Source organism: Papio anubis, chromosome X (genome assembly GCF_008728515.1).
Source record: "Papio anubis isolate 15944 chromosome X, Panubis1.0, whole genome shotgun sequence".
NCBI classification, from domain to species: Eukaryota; Metazoa; Chordata; class Mammalia; order Primates; family Cercopithecidae; genus Papio; species Papio anubis.
The window spans coordinates 85,285,934-85,304,584 of NC_044996.1; the positions used below are offsets into that span (position 1 = coordinate 85,285,934).

General features: G+C 39.6%; 1 protein-coding gene across 6 annotated transcripts in view; it reads left to right on the forward strand.

Moving 5' to 3' along the window:
* Positions 1 to 18,651, forward strand: part of EDA2R (ectodysplasin A2 receptor) — a 50,821-nt gene that overhangs the window by 13,036 nt on the left and 19,134 nt on the right. For 4 of the 6 annotated variants that reach the window (XM_009197737.4, XM_009197739.4, XM_009197738.4 and 1 more), the window contains exon 2: positions 11,530 to 11,626. In XM_009197737.4, the coding sequence (XP_009196001.1) occupies positions 11,540 to 11,626 (87 nt within the window). In that variant the 5' untranslated portion in view covers positions 11,530 to 11,539. Of the gene's footprint in view, positions 1 to 11,529; positions 11,627 to 18,651 lie in introns of those variants that run through there. The other 2 variants (XM_021932933.2, XM_021932934.2) reach the window with 1 other exon arrangement.

Below are 18,651 nucleotides of genomic sequence, written 5' to 3' on the forward strand. Positions count from 1 at the left end.
ATTATATAATGTCCCTCTTTGTCTCTTTTAAGTGCTGCTGCTTTAAGGTTTGTTTTGTCTGATATAAGAATAGCTACCTCTGCTCACTTTTGGTGTCCATTTGCATGAAATGCCTTTTTCCATCCCTTTTCTTTAAGGTTATGTGAGTCCTTATGTGTTAGGTGAGTCTCCTGAAGGCAGCAGATAATTGGTTGGTGAGTTTTTATCCTTTCTGCAGTCCTGTATTTCTTAAGTGGAGCATTTAGGCCATTTACATTCAATGTTAGTATTGAGATGTGAGGTACCATTGCATCCATTGTGCTATTTGTTGCCTGTGTATCTTGCTTTTTTGTTATTTTTGAATTTTATTTTTGTTTTATAGAATCTGTGTGATTTATGCTTTAAAGAGTTTCTGTTTTTATGTGTTTCCAGGATTTGTTTCAAGATTTAGAGCTCCTTTTAGCAGTTCTTGTAGTGGTGGTTTGGTAGTGGTGAATTCTCTCAGCATTTGTTTGTCTGAAGAAGACTGTATCTTTCCTTCATATATGATGCTTACTTTCAGTGGATACAACATTCCTGGCTGATAGTTGGATAGTTGTATATTTTTAGGAGGCTGAATATAGGACCCAAATTCCTTCCAGCTTATAGGGTTTGTCTGAGAAATTTGCTGTTAATCTGATAGGTTTTACTTTGTGGGTTACCTGGTGCTTTTACCCTTTCCCTCCTCTCCCCTCTTCTCTCCTCCTGTCCCCTGTCCTCCCCTCCCCTTCCCTTCCCTTCCCTCCTCTTCCTTTCCTTTCCCATCTCACAGGTCTTAAGATTCTTTCCTTTGTCTTAACTTTAGATAACCTGATGACAATGTGCCTAGGCAATGATCTTTTTGAGATGAATTTCCCAGGTGTTCTTTGTGCTTCTTGTATTTGGATGTCTAGATCTCTACCAAGGCTGGGGAAGTTTTTCTCTGTTATTGCCACAAATATGTTTTCCAAACTTTTAGATTTCTCTTCTTCCTCAAGAACACTGATTATTCTTAAGTTTGGTCATTTAACATAATCCCAGACTTTTGGAGTCTTTGTTCATATTTTCTTATTCTGCTTTTCCTTTGTCTTTGTTGGACTGGGTTAATTCGAAGACCTTGTCTTTGAGCCGTGAATTTCTTTCTACTACTTGTTCAATTCTATTGCTGAGACTTTCCAGAGAATTTTGCATTTCTAAAAGTTTGTCAATTGTTTCCTGAAGTTTTTATTGTTTTTTCTTTATGCTATCTATTTCCTTGAATATTTCTCCCTTCACTTCTTGTATCATTTTTTAGATTTCCTTGCATTGGAAATCACCTTTCTCTGTTGCCTCCCTGATTCGCTTAATAACTAACCTCCTGAATTCTTTTTCAGGTAAGTCAGAGATTTCATCTTGGTTTGGATCCATTGCTGGTGAGCTAGTGTGATTTTTTGGGGGGTGTTAAAGAGCCTTGTTTTTTCATATTACCAGAGTTGGTTTTTTGGTTCCTTCTCATTTGCATAGGCTCTGTCAGTGGGAAGGTCTAGGGCTGAAGGCTGTTGTTCAGATTCTTTTGTCCCATGGGGTGTTCCCTTGATGTAATACTCTCCCCCTTTACCTTTGTCCATGGCTTCCTGTGAGCCAAACAGCAGTGATTGCTATATCTCTTCTGAGTCTAGTCACCCAGCAAGTCTATCTGGCTGTGGGCTGGTACTGGGGGTTGTCTGCACAGAGCCCTGTGATGTGAACAATCTATGGGTCTATCAGCTGTAGATACCAGCACCTGTTCTGGCGGAGGTGTTAGGAGATGAAATGGTCTCTGTGATAGTTCTTAGCTTTGGTGGTTTAATATTCCATTTTTGTGGTGGTTGGCCTCCTGCCAGGAGGTGGTGCTTTTCAGAGAGCATCAGCTTTGGTAGTATGGAGAGGAACCAGTGGTACAGAGTTTATGCCCTTTGTCTTCAGCTACCATGGTGGGTAGGGAAGGCCCATGAGGTGGGGGTAGGGCTAAGGATGTCTGAGCTCAGACTGTCCTTGGACAGGTCTTGTTGTGGGGGTGAAGTTCCTAGATCCATGGAGTTGTGTACCTAGGAGGATTATGGCTGCTTCTGCCGAGTAATGCAGGTGGTTAGGAAAGTGGATCAAAGCCAGCAGTCACAGGACTCACCCAGCTCCCATGCAATCCAAAGGGCCAGTCTCACTCCCACTGTGCCCCCTTAACAGTCCCAAGTTTGTTTCCAGGCAATGGGTGAGTAGGGCTTGAGAACCTGCCCCAGGTTACCCACCTCTCAGCTGTGAAAGAAAAAGGCTTTGGTTCTTCCCCCTCCTGTAGAGTCTTCACACCAGATTCATGCCCTACCCAAAGTTCTGGCCAGGATGCTTCTCTCCTGGTTCAAATTGTTACAAAGTTCAGCTGGAGACTTCCTTTTCCCTGTAGCATTTTCCCCTGTGGCATTTTCCCCTGTGCCTCTGGCCACCCTTGCGAAGGTTCCCTGTGGTTACAGTCCTGCTTGGGGACCCAGCAAACTCCTGGGGCTTTTCTCGCTGCTTCCTCTACCCCTGTATTTTGCTTGGCTCTCTAAATTGACTCAGCTCCAGGTAAAGTCAGAAACTTCTTCTGCAAATTAGACCTTCAGTTTCCTCAGTGTAGGTGTGTGTTAAGCAATGGAGGATCTCCCTTTCCCACTTCTGCTGTTGGAGTACTCACAGTTTTGGAGTGTCTCCTGGGTCCTGCAGGAGCAGTCCACTTCCTTAAGAGTGTCTGTGGGTCCTCTCGAGATCCCTGGTTTGTTCTTGCAGTCGTCCTGGAGCTAAAATGCACGATGAAAATCTCCTGACACGGCTCTGTCCATCCGAGTTGGAACTTCAATCTAGTCCTGCCTCCCATCTGCCATGATGATGCCCCAGCTCTACTTCTTTACCGAGATCTTGAGAAAGATCTCAGATCTGTCTGTTCCTTCCTCAACATGTGATCTTCTTCTTTAATATATTTATTCATTTATTTATTTGAGACGGAGTCTCGCTTTGTTACCCAGGCTGGAGTGCAGTGGCACAATCTTGGTTTACGGCAACCTCAACCTCCCGGGTTCAAGCAATTCTTGTGCCTCAGCCTCCCAAGCTGGAATTATAGGTGTGTGCAACCACACCTGGCTCATTTTTGTATTTTTAGTAGAGTCGTGGTTTCACCATATTGGCCAGGCTGGTCTTGAACTCCTGACCTCATGTGATCCACCCAGTATTCTGTAGATTCTCAACATTTTCTCATTCAACTAATATTTGTTTAATGTCTACTGTGTGCCAGGCACTATTGTAAGCACTGATGATGAAGTAGCCAACAAAATAGGTACCATGGTCTCACAGCATTTACATTCTAACTGGGGAAGAAACAAGCAATAAAGTACATAAGATGTATGATATGTCAGAAAGTCATATGTGCTATGGAAAAGAATAAAATGGGAAATGGGGATAGGAATTCTGGAAAGAAGGTGAAAATTTGAAAGAGTGCTCAGAGAAGCCTGACTGAGAAGACTGTATATGAACAAAGAACTGAAGAAGATGAGGGAGGTAGCCATGCAGATATCTGGGGAAAAACATTCCCGCTTGAGTGAACAGCAGATGTGAAGGCCTTAAGGTGAAGGCATTTCTGGTTAGTTTGAAGATCAACAAGGAGGCCAGCATGGCTCGAGTGAAGATAATAAGGAAAAGAGTAGTAGAACATAAGGTCAAGAAATAATGGGGGAAGTTGAGGTAGGCATATCATCTAAGGTCTCCATTGGCCATTATAAGAACTTAATTTTATATGCCATACATCACTGTGTATATTTTATGTTTTTACATACCCATTCATTTTTGAAGTTACATCCAAAACTGTGTAGGACTTGTGTGTTATTATGAATGAAAGCGGAGCCATCAATGGCTTTTGAGGCTGGAAATGACATGATCTAACATGTTTTATCCCCTTTATCTTTATTTTCTATTCTCCCTAGAAAAAAATGGGTAGGCCCCAGGTTTCTCCCTCCACAGATTCTCTCTCAATATGGGAGAGAGACACAGAAAAACCTTTTTTTCTGACTGCACTTTATTTTCAGGCGAAACAGACAAGGTCAGAGCTAAAAGAGCCCTTAAAACTGTGATTTTCAACATTGACTGCCCATGAGAATCACTTGGTGAACTGTAAAATGTCACGTGCTCATGCCACATTTTTGACCAACTACAACAGAATCTTAGGGGAGGGTCCCAGGTGTCACTATTTTTTGGTACTCCTAAGGTGCAACCAAGACTGAGAACCACTGGTCTAAGAGATTAGCCAAACCAACTCCCTCATGGTATGAATGGGGAACTTGACTCCAGCATTTGGAAGGAATATTCTCCTGGTGGCAGCGCTGGGACTAGGACCATCCACTATGCCGAGATAATACAGGAAACGCAAACTTTACAAATAGTGGGGCAGAAGGAAGATATGATGTTTGATAGTTTGGAAGGAGGTTATAGACAATATAAACCTTGGATAGAAGTGACCTTGGGTCAGATCAGAAAAGGGAAAGGCTGAGTGCCAACACCAAAAGGTAAAGCAACATTTGAATTACAGGCCAGACATCTGGAAATGATGACACTGTACATTTTAGAAGCTTGATTTTCCAGCAAGCAGTGCTCTCAAGGCTAGGTTGAGCAACTGCATTGATTTTGTCTTGTGCATATGGGTGGATGGATGGGCTCACAGGAGAGGAATGGGCAAGGCAAGGAGACCATCTGCTGTCTTCTTCACCCTTTTTAATCTCACACCTCCTGCACTGTCCAGGCAAAGCAACTATCCTGAAGTGCTGAGTCCTTAATTTAGACTTGTCCTTCTGTACTGCCTACCCATACTACATAGAAAGAGCATGTTTCACCCTACAGGCATGTGTGCAAGTTGAGAAGAGCAACAGCCACAAGCTGCAGCAAGAAGCAGCTGCACCCCCAGCAGCCTGGGTACCTCACATCCAGCAGAAACTTGGCCGACATCAATTATTCAGGGCATGATGAACTAATTTGGGGATTAGTATTGATGTCAGCTGTATTGTTTCTCCTCTTCCCTGTCTGCTTGCATTCTTAATCTTCTACATTATTTTTTGAGGAATCAGGACAGGGGGATGGGTGGGAAGAGCAGCCACATGACAGACAGGCAAAATAAGGAGATAACTCTAGTCACATTGCCACTTGTTGCCCCTTGTAAACACAATCAGTGTATATACAATACATACTTGGATAAGTTTGGGTGAGAAATTGGGTGAATCAAATTATATTTGGGGGCCTATATAAAAATATTCATAGCAGCTTTAACATTTTTTGTGGGGGCTAACTTAAACAGTATCCTATTGGAATAATAAATTCAAAGTATTAAATGAAGCTAAAGAACCATCTTTTAAAATGAGATATAATTCACATACTATAAGATTTACCCTTTTAAAGTGTATAATTCACTGGTTTTAGCATACTCACAAAGTCACATGACCATCACCACTATCTAATTCCAGGGCGTTTTCACCACCCTGGAAAGAAACTTATACCTATTAAGTAGTCACTTCCCATTTCCCTTTCTCCCCTGGCCCTGATAACCACTAAAGCTAGTTTATGATTGATTGCCTATTCTGGACATTTCATAGGTTCATTCATATTACTGCATATGTTAAGCACATCATTCTTTTCTCTGACTGAATAATTTTCATTGTAGGATAGATCACATTTTGTTTACCATTTGTCAGCTGATGAACATGTGGATTTTCCCCACTTTTTGGCTATTATAAATAATGTGCTAGGAACATTTGTTTACAGGTTTTTGTATGGACATATATTTTCAATTCTTTTGGGTATCTACACCTAGGAGTGAAATTGCTGGATCATGTTGTAACATGATGTTTAACATTTTGAGGAACTACAAAATTATTTTCCCAAGGGGCTGCATCATTTTGTATTCTTGCCAGCAATACACAAGGGTTCCAGCTTCTCCACATCGTTGTCCCCCAGGCTGGAGTGCAATGGCACGATCTCGGCTCATTGCAACCTCTGCCTCGCGGGTTCAAGTGATTCTCTTGCCTCAGCCTCCCAAGGAGCTGGGATTACAGGTGCCTGCCAGCATGCCTGGCTAATTTTTGTATTTTTAGTAGAGACGGGGTTTCACCATGTTGACCAGGCTGGTCTTGAACTCCTGACCTCAGGTGATCCACCTGCGTCTGCCTCCCAAAGTGCTGGGATTACAGGAGTGAGCCACCATGCCTGGCAGGCTATTTTGTTTTTGTTTTTGGTAGTGGATATAAAGTGCTATCTTATTGTGGTTTTCATTTGCATTCCCTATTTTGCTAATAACACTGACCATCGTTTCATGTATTTATGGGCCATTTGTAAGTCTTAGAGTGATATCTATTCAAATTCTCTACTCATTTTTAAATTATCTGTCTTTTTTATATTTCATTTGCAAGAGCTTTTTGTATATTCTAGATACAAGGCTCTTATCAGATATGTGATATGAAAATTTTTTTCTCCCATTATGTGGATTGTCTTTTCACTTTCTCGATGGTGTCCTTTGAAGCACAAACATTTTTAACTTTTAAATTTTGTTGACATGTCATTGTTCTGTTTTTCTCTTTTGTTGTTTGTGCTTTCGTTGCTATATCTAAGAAACCACTGGCAGTGTCACAAAAATTTATACCTATATTTTCTTATAAGAAAAATATTAATAATAGAATTATTATATTTTCTTATAAGAAAACTTTTATAAGAGTTTTATAGTTTTAACTCTTACATTTGGGGATTTAGTCTATTGTGACTTAGTTTTGTATATGATGTGAGGTTGGGGTCCAGTTTGATTCTTTTGCATGTGAATATCCAGTTTCCCCAACACCCTTTTGTGAAAAGACTTTTTTTCTCAATGAATTTTCTTGGCATTCCTTAAAAAATCCATCAGTCATAGTATAGCAACTCAATTTATAATGGTCAAATTAAAAGCAGCCCAATATTTGCAAAAAATATATATAAATTGTGGTATATCCATACAATAGGATACTACACAACAATAGTAATTAACAAATGTTCTACACAAAACATAATGGATAACTATCACAGACATTATATTTAGCAAGAGAAACCAGAAACAGAAGAGCACATCTTGTATGGTTCAAATTTATGTAAATTTCAAGGACAGGTATAACTAATTGTAATGATAGAAGCCAGTGCTGTAATTACCTGGGGAGGAGGCGATATTGACTAGGAAGGGGCATGAGGGAGCCTGCTGGGGTAATAGAAAGATTCTGTGTATTTATCTGGATGGTGTTTACATGGGCATGTACATATGTAAAAATTTATTAGTTTACTTAATCTTTGTGCTTCTTACTATGTATATGTTGTACTGCAATCAGAAACAGACAGACAAAAAATCCCGGCATGTTACCCACATGAATTTTTAGAGCACTTCCACATTACCTCATCTGTGTAACTTCTGAGTTACACAGATCAGATATTCTCTGGGAAAGTTGGGAAGTTGGAGAAAGTATTTCAGGGTGTAGCTGACAAACAGTACAACTGAGTGGGTGATGGACTTTAGCAGAATCAGAACTCCATCATGTGTTATACTCCATGGGATTGAGACAAGAGGCATCTGCCACTTCCCTTCCTCTCCCCAACCCTCAGTAATGTAAAGAGAATACAACCCCATGTCAGAGTTGGGGTGAAAAAAATTTTCTTGAGCAGCCACAACCTTAGGTTGTGGAGGTGAGAGGGACTGTTCTGTGGAACATGATGTGCTATTTCAAAAAGTCCATAATAACATCCTCACTTATTTGCAAATCTGATTTTATTTCTTTTGCACTTCCATTTCAAAGGCAATTGTCTCAGAAAAGTTTCCAAATGTTTGTCGACCGAGTTAATCCTAAATAGAAATGCGTTGATGAAAAAAATCCAGCAAACACTTAGAACAATGTTTATTTTAGCCAAGATGGCTTAGGTACTGAGGGTATCATAAATAATCTTTTCCTTAAGCATCAAGTAACTGGTGGTTGCGATTAATAAAGAGGAAACTGCTATAGTGGCACCCATCTTAAACATGGCCTTCATGCTCCAGCTGGAAAGGTCAATGAAGAAGCTTAGGTGCCTTTCCCTTTTCTTCCCCACACATCCCAAGAATGACAAATGTGCACTCCTTTTACTATAAACCTCACTCTTCTGAAGAGGAAAGAAGAAAGGGAACCTGCTAATTACCAAATGTCTCATATGTATCAAGCCCTATACTTGGTCCTTTAACATGTATTATTGCATTTAATTTTATAAATTACTGTGTAGTATATTATTTAAACCTCCATTTTGCAGATGAAGAAACTGATGCTGACAAAGGTAAAACCGTTTGTTTGAGGATGCAGAATTAAGATTCAAACCCAAGTTGACATGTCCCTAACTAAGAGCTTTGCTCTTTTCTTGATATGAGATTACTACTATTGTTTGGAAAGTCATTATCTGAAAGAGAAATGATCTATGTTGCTAGATTCATATGCATAGTTAACCATAGTCCAGGGAATGTGGCATGTTGACAAGCTAACAATTAGTAAGCACTGTTGAGGTACACACTCTGTGCCAGGTGCAGGGCTAGGCACTGGACATGCAGCGGTCTCTACTTTTGGGAATTGTATAGGTCTGTATATATTGCCAACTTAGCCAGAAGTTTAGAGGATTCAGCCACATCCTTTGTGATACTTTGGAAGAGTGTCTAGCTGCAGTATGGAATACCTCAGAGTAACTCTAATTTTCTGAAAACATAATTACTCTCTCTTACTTTTTCGTTTTAAAAGCAGTTACATATACTACAGGAAACTGCTGATTACAGGGAAAAATTCATATAAGGTCTGACTTTGTCCCTAGGTAATGACATTTAACCCTTATTAGGTAGTTTTACACATACTCCCCGACCTCTTCAAAAGAGTCCAGAATCTATGATTTTGTTGTCTTTAACAAAGTCAATTTGTTAAGTTTCTAATGAAAGATAATTTAATTTGTACGCTTTGAATAAACAGTATGAGAAAAACAGAGGGAAAGCTAGGCACAGTGGCTCACTCGTTTAATTCCAGCACTTTGGAAGGCCAAGGTGGGCGGATCACCTGAGGTCAGGAGTTCAAGACCAGCCTGACCAACATGATGAAACCCTGTCTCTAAAAATACAAAAATTTGCTGGGCATGGTGGCATGCACCTGTAATCCCAGCTACTGGGGAGGCTAAGGCAGGAAAATAACTTGAACCCAGGAGGCAGAGGTTGCAGTGAGCCAAGACTGTACCATTGCACTGTGACAAGAGCGAAACTCCATCAAAAAAAAGAAAGAAAGAAAGAAGAAAGGAAGGAAGGAAAAGAAAGAATGAAAGAATAAAGAAAGAAAGAAGGAAGGAAGGAGAAAGAAAGAGAGGAAGGAAGGAAGGAAGGAAGGAAAGAAGGAAAGAAAGAAAGAAAGAAAGAAAGAAAGAAAGAAAGAAGGAAAGAAAGAAAGGAAAGAAAAGAAAGAAAGAAAGAAAGAAAGAAAGAAAGAAAAAAGAAAGAAAGAAAGAAAGAAAGAAAGAAAAGAAAGAAAGAAAGAAAGAAAGAAAGAAAGAAAGAAAGAGAGAAAGACAGGAGGGAAAGGCCATCTGTTCATTTCCTAAGTCTTGATATGGGGTTTTGGCACCGAGCCTGCCTTGCCTACACAGAGGTTTCAAAGCCATGGTTAGAGAGACATGTCAGAGTTTAGGACACATGATGTTTATTAGGTGGGTGGAGCTCTAGAAACCAAATGAAATAGGATGTCTCAGACCCTCAAATGCCAGCAGCAGCTGGATATTTTAAATGCCTATGTTGGGAACCTAGCTCAAGAGGAGGGCTACTTCTTGGTTCTTACCAATGTTTTTTTGTTTTGTGGGCAAAAAGGGACATGAGAAAGTTGTCCAGAGCAGTATCCTGGCTCTGTTACTGTGGTGCTTAACTTCCTGGTCATGAAGGCTATGAGAATACTGATGTTTTTTGTTCTCAATGAGAAGAGTGCATAGCAAGGGGAGGGAAGCATGCCTACTGAGGACAACACCATGGGCCAGCGATCAAATCAGCACAGAAGACAGTATGTTTATCTTATGCAAATATGGATCTTGTAGCCCACTTTCTTTGGAATGAAGGAATGGGAAAGAATGGCCCAGTTGATGATGGAAAAAAGGTGCACTTATGGAATGCCAGCTAGAATTACTTAACCTATCGCTTTTGGGGGACCTTTGAGTGGAGGAGTGGTGGTCTCTCAAGGTACACATGTACACTCTCCTCTCTTCTGACTAAGAGTATACATTTAGGACTTTGGCACCTTTGGAAACCACTTGAATTCACCCTAGTATGAAGTCATGAGTAAGTAAAATAACTTCATGCTACATTTCTCTTTGAGTAGGATACGCCCCTTGTATGAATTACTTGAGCCCCTTCATTAAAATTCCTCTTTGTAAAAGATAACCTTTCTGCATACTTAACTCTGTCTTATTTTGTATAGCTCTTTAGAATGGCTTGATGGACCTTAGCTCCTTTAACCCTCCCAAGAGCTATATATGGTAGGTGAAGAACATATTATCCTTTTTGCTTAGATTAAGTAACTGAGGCCAGAAAAGATAAAGTGATCCATCCCAGATTGTAGATTGAAAGGGTAAGAGCCAGGTGTGGTGAACAGCCATCCCACTTTGCCCAGAACTATTCCAGTTTTAGTACTGAAAGTTCCATGTACTAGGAAACCCCTTCCTCCTGAGCAACAGGATTATTTGCTGTCCTATAGCCAGGATTAGAATCTATATATCCTAATTCTCAGTCCAAGGCCAGCTCTACTGCTATATGCATCTGTATTCCAAGAACTATTATCTGAGTAATGTTTCCCTTTCTGTGCACCTTTGTGCACCAAAATATGTCTACATGCTGGGCCATTCTCCCCTCCCATTCTGCCTAAGACAGAAGCTATGGCAGCTATTGGTCCTCAGAGGGACTGAGGCCACTGTTGGCAAAGAGAAACCATGTTTCAGCTTTCTCAATTATAAAATAAAGATGATAATCCCTATACTGCTTACTTCACATGGATGTTGTGTAGATCAAATAATAATGGATGTGAAAGTACTTTCTAAATTGTTATGATCTGTTTGCACATGATGGATTGTGATTATTCTTTACCCCCTGGGCAGAAGCCAACTCCTTGTCTTATTATTCTCTTTACAAATTCAGCTTCTGGTATAGCCACTGACTGTGAATTTGAGCAAATTGCTTGGTCTCTTTGCCTCAGTTTCTTCATCTGTAAAATGTAGCTAACAATAATTCTTAATATGATTGTCTTGAGAATTGAATGAGTTACTACATGCAAAGCATTTACTAGAGCTCATGTCACATGGTCAGAGCTATATAAGCATTAACTCCTTTGTGTTGGCTTCCTCGGCCCTACTATCTCAGATCTAGATACTAGATTAAGTGGACCCAGAAGCCAAGTGACATGGAAATCACTAATTATAGTCCCTTCCCACTAGCTTTCTAGTTCTTGTGTTCTGTACCCACAGCCTTCCCACCATGGATTGCCAAGAAAATGAGTACTGGGACCAATGGGGACGGTGTGTCACCTGCCAACGGTGTGGTCCTGGACAGGAGCTATCCAAGGTAAGTTCTCCTATTCAGTACACTTATTTTTGTTGCATCTTAGGAACCAGCCCGGCAACTGAAAGAGGCCAAGATTAGGGGAGTCAGCCCTACTTATAACTAATCCAGTTTAGCAGGTAAAACCTGGGATCCACAGAGTATGCAATAGCAGTCATGATTCCAGCACGAAGTCAGCCTAGCAGGATCAGGGTCAAGGGAAGTTTCCATGAGATAACAGAGTATTTCAAGAAGAGATGTGTAATGCAGAGACCCATGAGGACTGTTCAGCATTAGGGAAATCTGTCAACTAAAGCAAGGCACAACCACATGGTGTTCAAGAGCCAGATATCAGGTCTTAGAAATGAGAAAGAGAGAAGAATAAGGAAGGCCTCTGTTCTAGAGGGTCTGCACTACTGAGGAAGCTGTGCAATGGAGAATTTAGGGATAGGGAACCAGGGAGGGTCTAAAATCCCAATTAAAGGTAAAGATCAGAACAAAATGACCAGCAAGGCAGAGACTTGATGTAACTTACTTGTTTTCAAGTCTGGATCTGCTTAACTGTTCTTTCCTCAGGTCCCTTGTTGGTCCCTGAACCTGGGGGTGGTATTAAATTTTGGCTGCAGCTGGGGCTACAGAGGCCAGAAGCAAGCAGCTATCAGATGGTTTCTGCATACTCACACCCTACTTTATGCAATTTTTGTTCATTCAGCAGTTGCTTACTGAACACTTACAAAGTGGCAGGCATGGTTGTAGACACCATGGATATGGCAAAACAGACAAAATTAATTGCCATCATGGACCTTACCTTCTATTATTAGTGAAAAAATAATAATTGAGACACATACAAAGATAAATGAAGAATCTAGATGTGAAGATATGAGAAGAATAAAATTAGGGTGACTGGGTGGCTACTTCAGATTATGAAACAAGGAAAGGTCTCCTTAAGGAGACACCTTCTGGGGAGAGGATACTAGTGCAGAGTCCCAAGGTGAAAATGAACTAGGCATTTTGAAGGAAAAGGAGAAAGGTTAGTGCAGTGAGTGTATGGTGAATGAGAGGGAGGGTGGTATACAAAGAGATCAGAGAGAAAAGTATGGACCAGACCAGATAGCGGCTTGAGGTCTTTGAGAAATTTTCCTTTTTCTCTAAGTACACTAGGAGCTCTTTGGAGGGTTTTGGGTTGGGCAGTTACAGGAACCTGTGGCTGGAAAACAACATAGTAATTATCTAGCCCACTTTATTCCTACCTTCGTATTTTTAAAAATGAAGAGAATAAGGCACAGGGATATCAAGGGATACAAGCACTAATTTTAAGTTTTTACACATGGCTATATGTCCCACAGTGGGGTACCCACATGATTGATAAAGGATCACAGTACCAAGGAAAGATCGCCAGAGGTTAGGTCATGCTGGACATTAAAATAGATATTAAAGCTTATATATATGTAATATAGATACACATGGGCATGAGTCTCATCTTTGCTGTGGGCCAATTATTTCACCTCAGAATCAATTAAGATGTAGTAACTTGAAAGTAACATAAAATTTAACCATGACACGAACCATAAGTATATTTATTTACATAATGAAGTCTGGAGACAGGCAGTCTTTTTGCTTGTTGGACAGATCAGCAATGTTATCAAGGACTCAGTCCCTTTTCATCCTTAATTTTGGACCTCTTGCTGTTTTGTTCTCATTATTGTGGCCTCATGATTGCAAAACTCAAAGCATCATATCTTCATATAATAGTCAAAGCCAAGAATCAGGGGCAAGGTCAAAATAGCTTGCCTTTTTTTGGGAAGAAGTCTTTTCCCATAAGCTGTCCAACAGATTTTTCCTTATATCTTATGGTCCAGAACTGGGTGATGTAGCTATCTCTAACTGGAATAGAGTTTGGGAAATAAGTATCTAGCCAATGAGAATGGGATTGTATGATTAAGACCAATCAAGAATCCGTTCTGGAGGCTGGTCATCATGCTACCTAGAATGAAATCAGTGTTTTCATAGTAAGGAGAAAGAGGGGCAATTGTTCGAATAAGCAGCTAGAATCATCTGACAGCCCTTTTTAAAGTTACTTTTATTTACTTTTAAATTTTATTTATGAATTATAAACATCACTGTAAGTAAATCATTGCAGAAAATTAACACGATTTCCTCAGGACATTTTTCTTGACATATAATTGCCGAGCTAAATAATGCATACGATTTTAAGACTCTTGAAATAGATCAGCAGATAATACTTCTGAATTTTGTTTATGACAGTTTCCACTACCATTACATTTATTTTCAACAGTGCATAGAATTCCTGTTGCGACCCTCTGTTCGGGGTCCCTGGCTTCCCGCAACAAATCCCTATGTCCCAGAAGCCTAACCGCAAATGAATAATACATATTTTCATCATCAATTAATTTTATGCCTTCCTTTTAATATTAATTACTAATTTATGAGGACTTTATGAGAATTTTGGTTTTACTTTTTTTTCTATTTGATAGGGGAAATGTACCAACTTTACTGTGTTTATTTCTCCATTTGCCTTTCCAATTTTGTGATCTGCTTCTGATTGTTTCTCTTTCTATTCTTTCTACTTATGATTTATTGTTCTTTGTCTATTCACATAAGAAACCTAAGTAGACAGACATATAGTAGATAACAGAGTATTTAAAAAATCATTTATATAAGAGACTTAGGCTCCCATACAATAATAATGGGAGACTTCAACACCCCACTGTCAACATTAGACAGATCAATGAGACAGAAAGTTAACAACGATATCCAGGAATTGAACTCATCTCTGCACAAAGCGGACCTAATAGACATCTACAAAACTCTCCACCCCAAATCAACAGAATATACATTCTTCTCAGCACCACGTTGCACTTATTCCAAAATTGACCACATAATTGGAAATAAAGCACTCCTCAGTAAATGTACAAGAACAGAAATTATAACAAACTGTCTCTCAGACTACAGTGCAATCAAACTAGAACTCAAGACTAAGAAACTCAATTAAACCACTCAACTACATGGAAACTGAACAACCCGCTCCTGAATGACTACTGGGTACATAACGAAATGAAGGCAGAAATAAAGATGTTCTTTGAAACCAATGAGAACAAAGATACAACATACCAGAATCTCTGGGACACATTTAAAGCAGTGTGTAGAGGGAAATTTATAGCACTAAATGCCCACAAGAGAAAGCTGAAAAGATCTAAAATTGACACTCTAACATCACAATTAAAAGAACTAGAGAAACCTTCATGATATATTCCAAAGCTTTTTGGTTTTTTTTTTTTATTTTTTAATTTATTATTATACTGTAAGTTGTAGGGTACATGTGCATAACGTGCAGGTTTGTTACATACGTATACTTGTGCCTTGTTGGTGTGCTGTTTTGAGAAATCTCCGTTCATATCCTTTGCCCACTTTGTGATGGGGTTGTTTGTTTTTTTCTTGTAAATTTATTTGAGTTCTTTGTAGGTTCTGGATATTAGCCCTTTGTCAGATGAGTAGATTGCAAAAATTTTCTCCCATTCTCTAGGTTACCTGTTCACTCTGATGGTAGTTTCTTTTTGCTGTGCAGAAGCTCTTTAGTTTAATGAGATCCCACTTGTCAATTTTGGCTTGCCGCCGCTGCTTTTTGTGCTTGCATTACATGAAGTCTTTTGCCCATGCCTATGTCCTGAAATGGTAATTACCTAGGTTTTCTTAGGGTTTTGGTGTAGTATTAGCCCCACATTTTAAGTCCTCCTAATCCATCTTGAATTAATTTTCAGAAGGAGTAAGGAAAAGGATCCAGTTTCTAGCTTTCTGCTATGCATTTATGTATTGTAGCCAATTTTCCCAGCACCATTTATTAAATAGGGAATCCTTTTTCCCATTTATTAGAGCCTCTCTACAATAGGGTTTGTCAAAGATCGATGGCTGTAGATGTGTGGTATTATTTCTGAGCATTCTGTTCCATTGGTCTATATCTCTGTTTTGGTACCAGTACCATGCTGTTTTGTTACTGTGTCTTGTAGGTATAGTTTGAAGTCAGGTATGATGCTCCAGGCTTGTTCTTTTGACTTAAGATTGTCTTGGAGATGCGGCTCTTTTTTGTCTCCATATGTGAACTTTAAAGCAATTTTTTTTCCAATTCTGTGAAGAACTCGTTATAGCTTGATGAATGCACACCTATGAATACCTGGGGCAGTATGGCCATTTTCACGAGCATTGGATTCTTCCTATCCATGAGCATGGCATGTTCTTTCCATTTGTTTGTGTCTCTTTTATTTCACTGAGCAGTTGTTTGTGTTCTCCTTGAAGAGGTCCTTTACATCCCTGTAAGTTGGACTTCAGGCATTTTATTCTCTCGCTCATACAGCCAACAGACACATGAAAAATGCTCATCACTGGCCATCAGAGAAATACAAATCAAAACCACAATGAGATACTATCTCACACCAGTTAGAATGGCGATCATTAAAAAGTCAGGAAACAAATAACACAGGTGATGGAGGATGTGGAGAGATAGGAACACTTTAATAATTGCTGGTGGGATTGTAAACTAGTTCAAACATTATGGAAAAACAGTATGGCTTATCTTAAGGATCTAGAACTAGATGTACCCATATGACCCAGCCATCCCATTACTGGGTGCGTACCCAAAGGATTATAAATCATGCTATAAAGACATGCACATCGTGATAGTTTATTAAGTACCTCACAATAGCAAAGAGCAAATACAAACGGTTCAGCGGCCACCGAGTTCCAGCCCTTTGTCAGATGAGTAGATTGCAAAATTTTTCTCCCATTCTGTGGTTACCTGTTCAATTTGATGGTAGTTTCTTTTGCTGTGCAGAAGCTCTTTTAGTTTAATGAGATCCCACTTGTCAATTTCGGTTTTGCTGCCAAGTGCTTTCTTGGTGTTTTACACATGTAAGTCTTTGCCCATGCCTATGTCCTGAATGGTACTCAATTTGCTTTTCCTAGGTTTTGCGGTATTAGGTCCACATTTAAGTCTCTAATCCATCTTGAATTAATTTTTCGATAAGGAGTAAGTGAAAGATCCAGTTTCAGCTTTCTACTTATGGCTTCTAATTTTCCAGCACCATTTATTAAATAGGGAATCCTTTCCCCATTTATTGTTTCTGTCAGGTTTGTCAAAGATCAGATGGCTGTAGATGTGTGGTATTATTTCTGAGCACTCTGTTCTGTTCCATTGGTCTATATCTCTGTTTTGGGTACTCAGTACCATGTTGTTTTGGTTACTGTAGCCTTGTAGTATAGTTTGAAGTCAGGTATGGATGCCTCCAGGTTTGTTCTTTTGACTTAAGATTGTTCGAGATGCGGGTTTTTGGTTCCATATGAACTTTAAAGCAATTTTTCCAATTCTGTGAAGAAACTCGCTATAGCTTGATGGGAATGGTATTGAATCTATGAATTACCTGGGGTAGTATGGCCATTTTCAATTTATATTGATTCTTCCTATCCATGAGCATGGTATGTTCTTTCCATTGTTTGTGTCCTCTTTTATTTCACTGGCAGTTGTTTGTAGTTCTCCTGAAGAGGGCCCTACATCCCTTGTAAGCTGGATTCCTGTATTTATTCTCTCACATACAGCCAACAGACACACATGAAAAAATGCTCATCATCACTGGCCATCAGAGAAATACAAATCAAAAACCACAATGAGATACTATCTCACACCCAAAGTTAGAATGGCGACCATTAAAAAGTCAGGAACAACAGGTGATGAGAGAGGATGTGGAGAGATAGGGAACACTTTTACACTGTTGGTGGGATTGTAAACTAGTTCAAACATTATGGAAAACAGTATGGCTGCATTCCTTAAGGATCTAGAACTAGATGTACCATATGACCCAGCCATATCCCATTACTGGGTATATACCCAAAGGATTATAACCATGCTGCTATGTTGACACATGCACACGATAGTTTATTGCGTACCTTCACAATAGCAAAGACTTGAATCAACCCAAATGTCCATCAGTGACAGACTGGATTAAGAAATGTGACACACATATACACCATGGAATACTATGCAGCCATAAAAAGGATGAGCCAGGTCGCTTGTAGGATGCGATGCAGCTGGAAACCATCATTCAGCAAACTATCACAAGAACAGAAAACCAACACCCATGTTCTCACTCATAGGTGGGAACTGAACAATGAGATCACTTGGACTCAGGAAGGGGAACATCACACACTGGGGCCTATCATGGGGAGGGGGGAGGGGAGAGGGATTGCATTGGGAGTTATACGTGATGTAAATGACGAGTTGATGGGTGCTGACGAGTTGATGGGTGCACAACAGCAACATGGCACAAGTATACATATGTAACAAACCTGCACGTTATGCACATGTACCCTAGAACTTAAAGTATAATAATAATAAAAAATAAATAAATTTAAAAAATGAAAAAAAAAGAACTAGAGAAACAAGAGCAAACACATTCAAAAGCTAGCAGAAGGCAAGAAATAACTAAGATCAGAGCAGAACTGAAGGAGATACAGTCACAAAAAATTCTCTAAAAAATCAGTGAATCCAGGAGCTGGTTTTTTGAAAAGATCAACAAAATTGATAGACCACTAGCAAGACTAATAAAGAAGAAAAGGAGAAGAATCAAATACCGCAATAAAAAATGATAAAGGGGATATCACCACCGACCCCAGAGAAATACAAACTACCATCAGAGAATGCTATAAACAGCTCTACGCAAATAAACTAGAAAATCTAGAAGAAATGGTTGATTTCTTGGACACTTACACTCTCCTAAGACTAAACCAGGAAGAAGTTGAATCCGTGAATAGGTCAATAGCAGGCTGTGAAATTGAGGCAATAATTAATAGCCTACCAACCAAAAAAAGTCCAGGACCAGATGGATTCACAGCTGAATTCTACCAGAGGTACAAGGAGGAGCTAGTACCATTCCTTCTGAAACTATTCCAATCAATAGAAAAAGAGAGAATCCTCCCTAACTCATTTTATGAGGACAATATCATCCTAATACCAAAGCTTGGCAGAGACACAACAAAAAAAG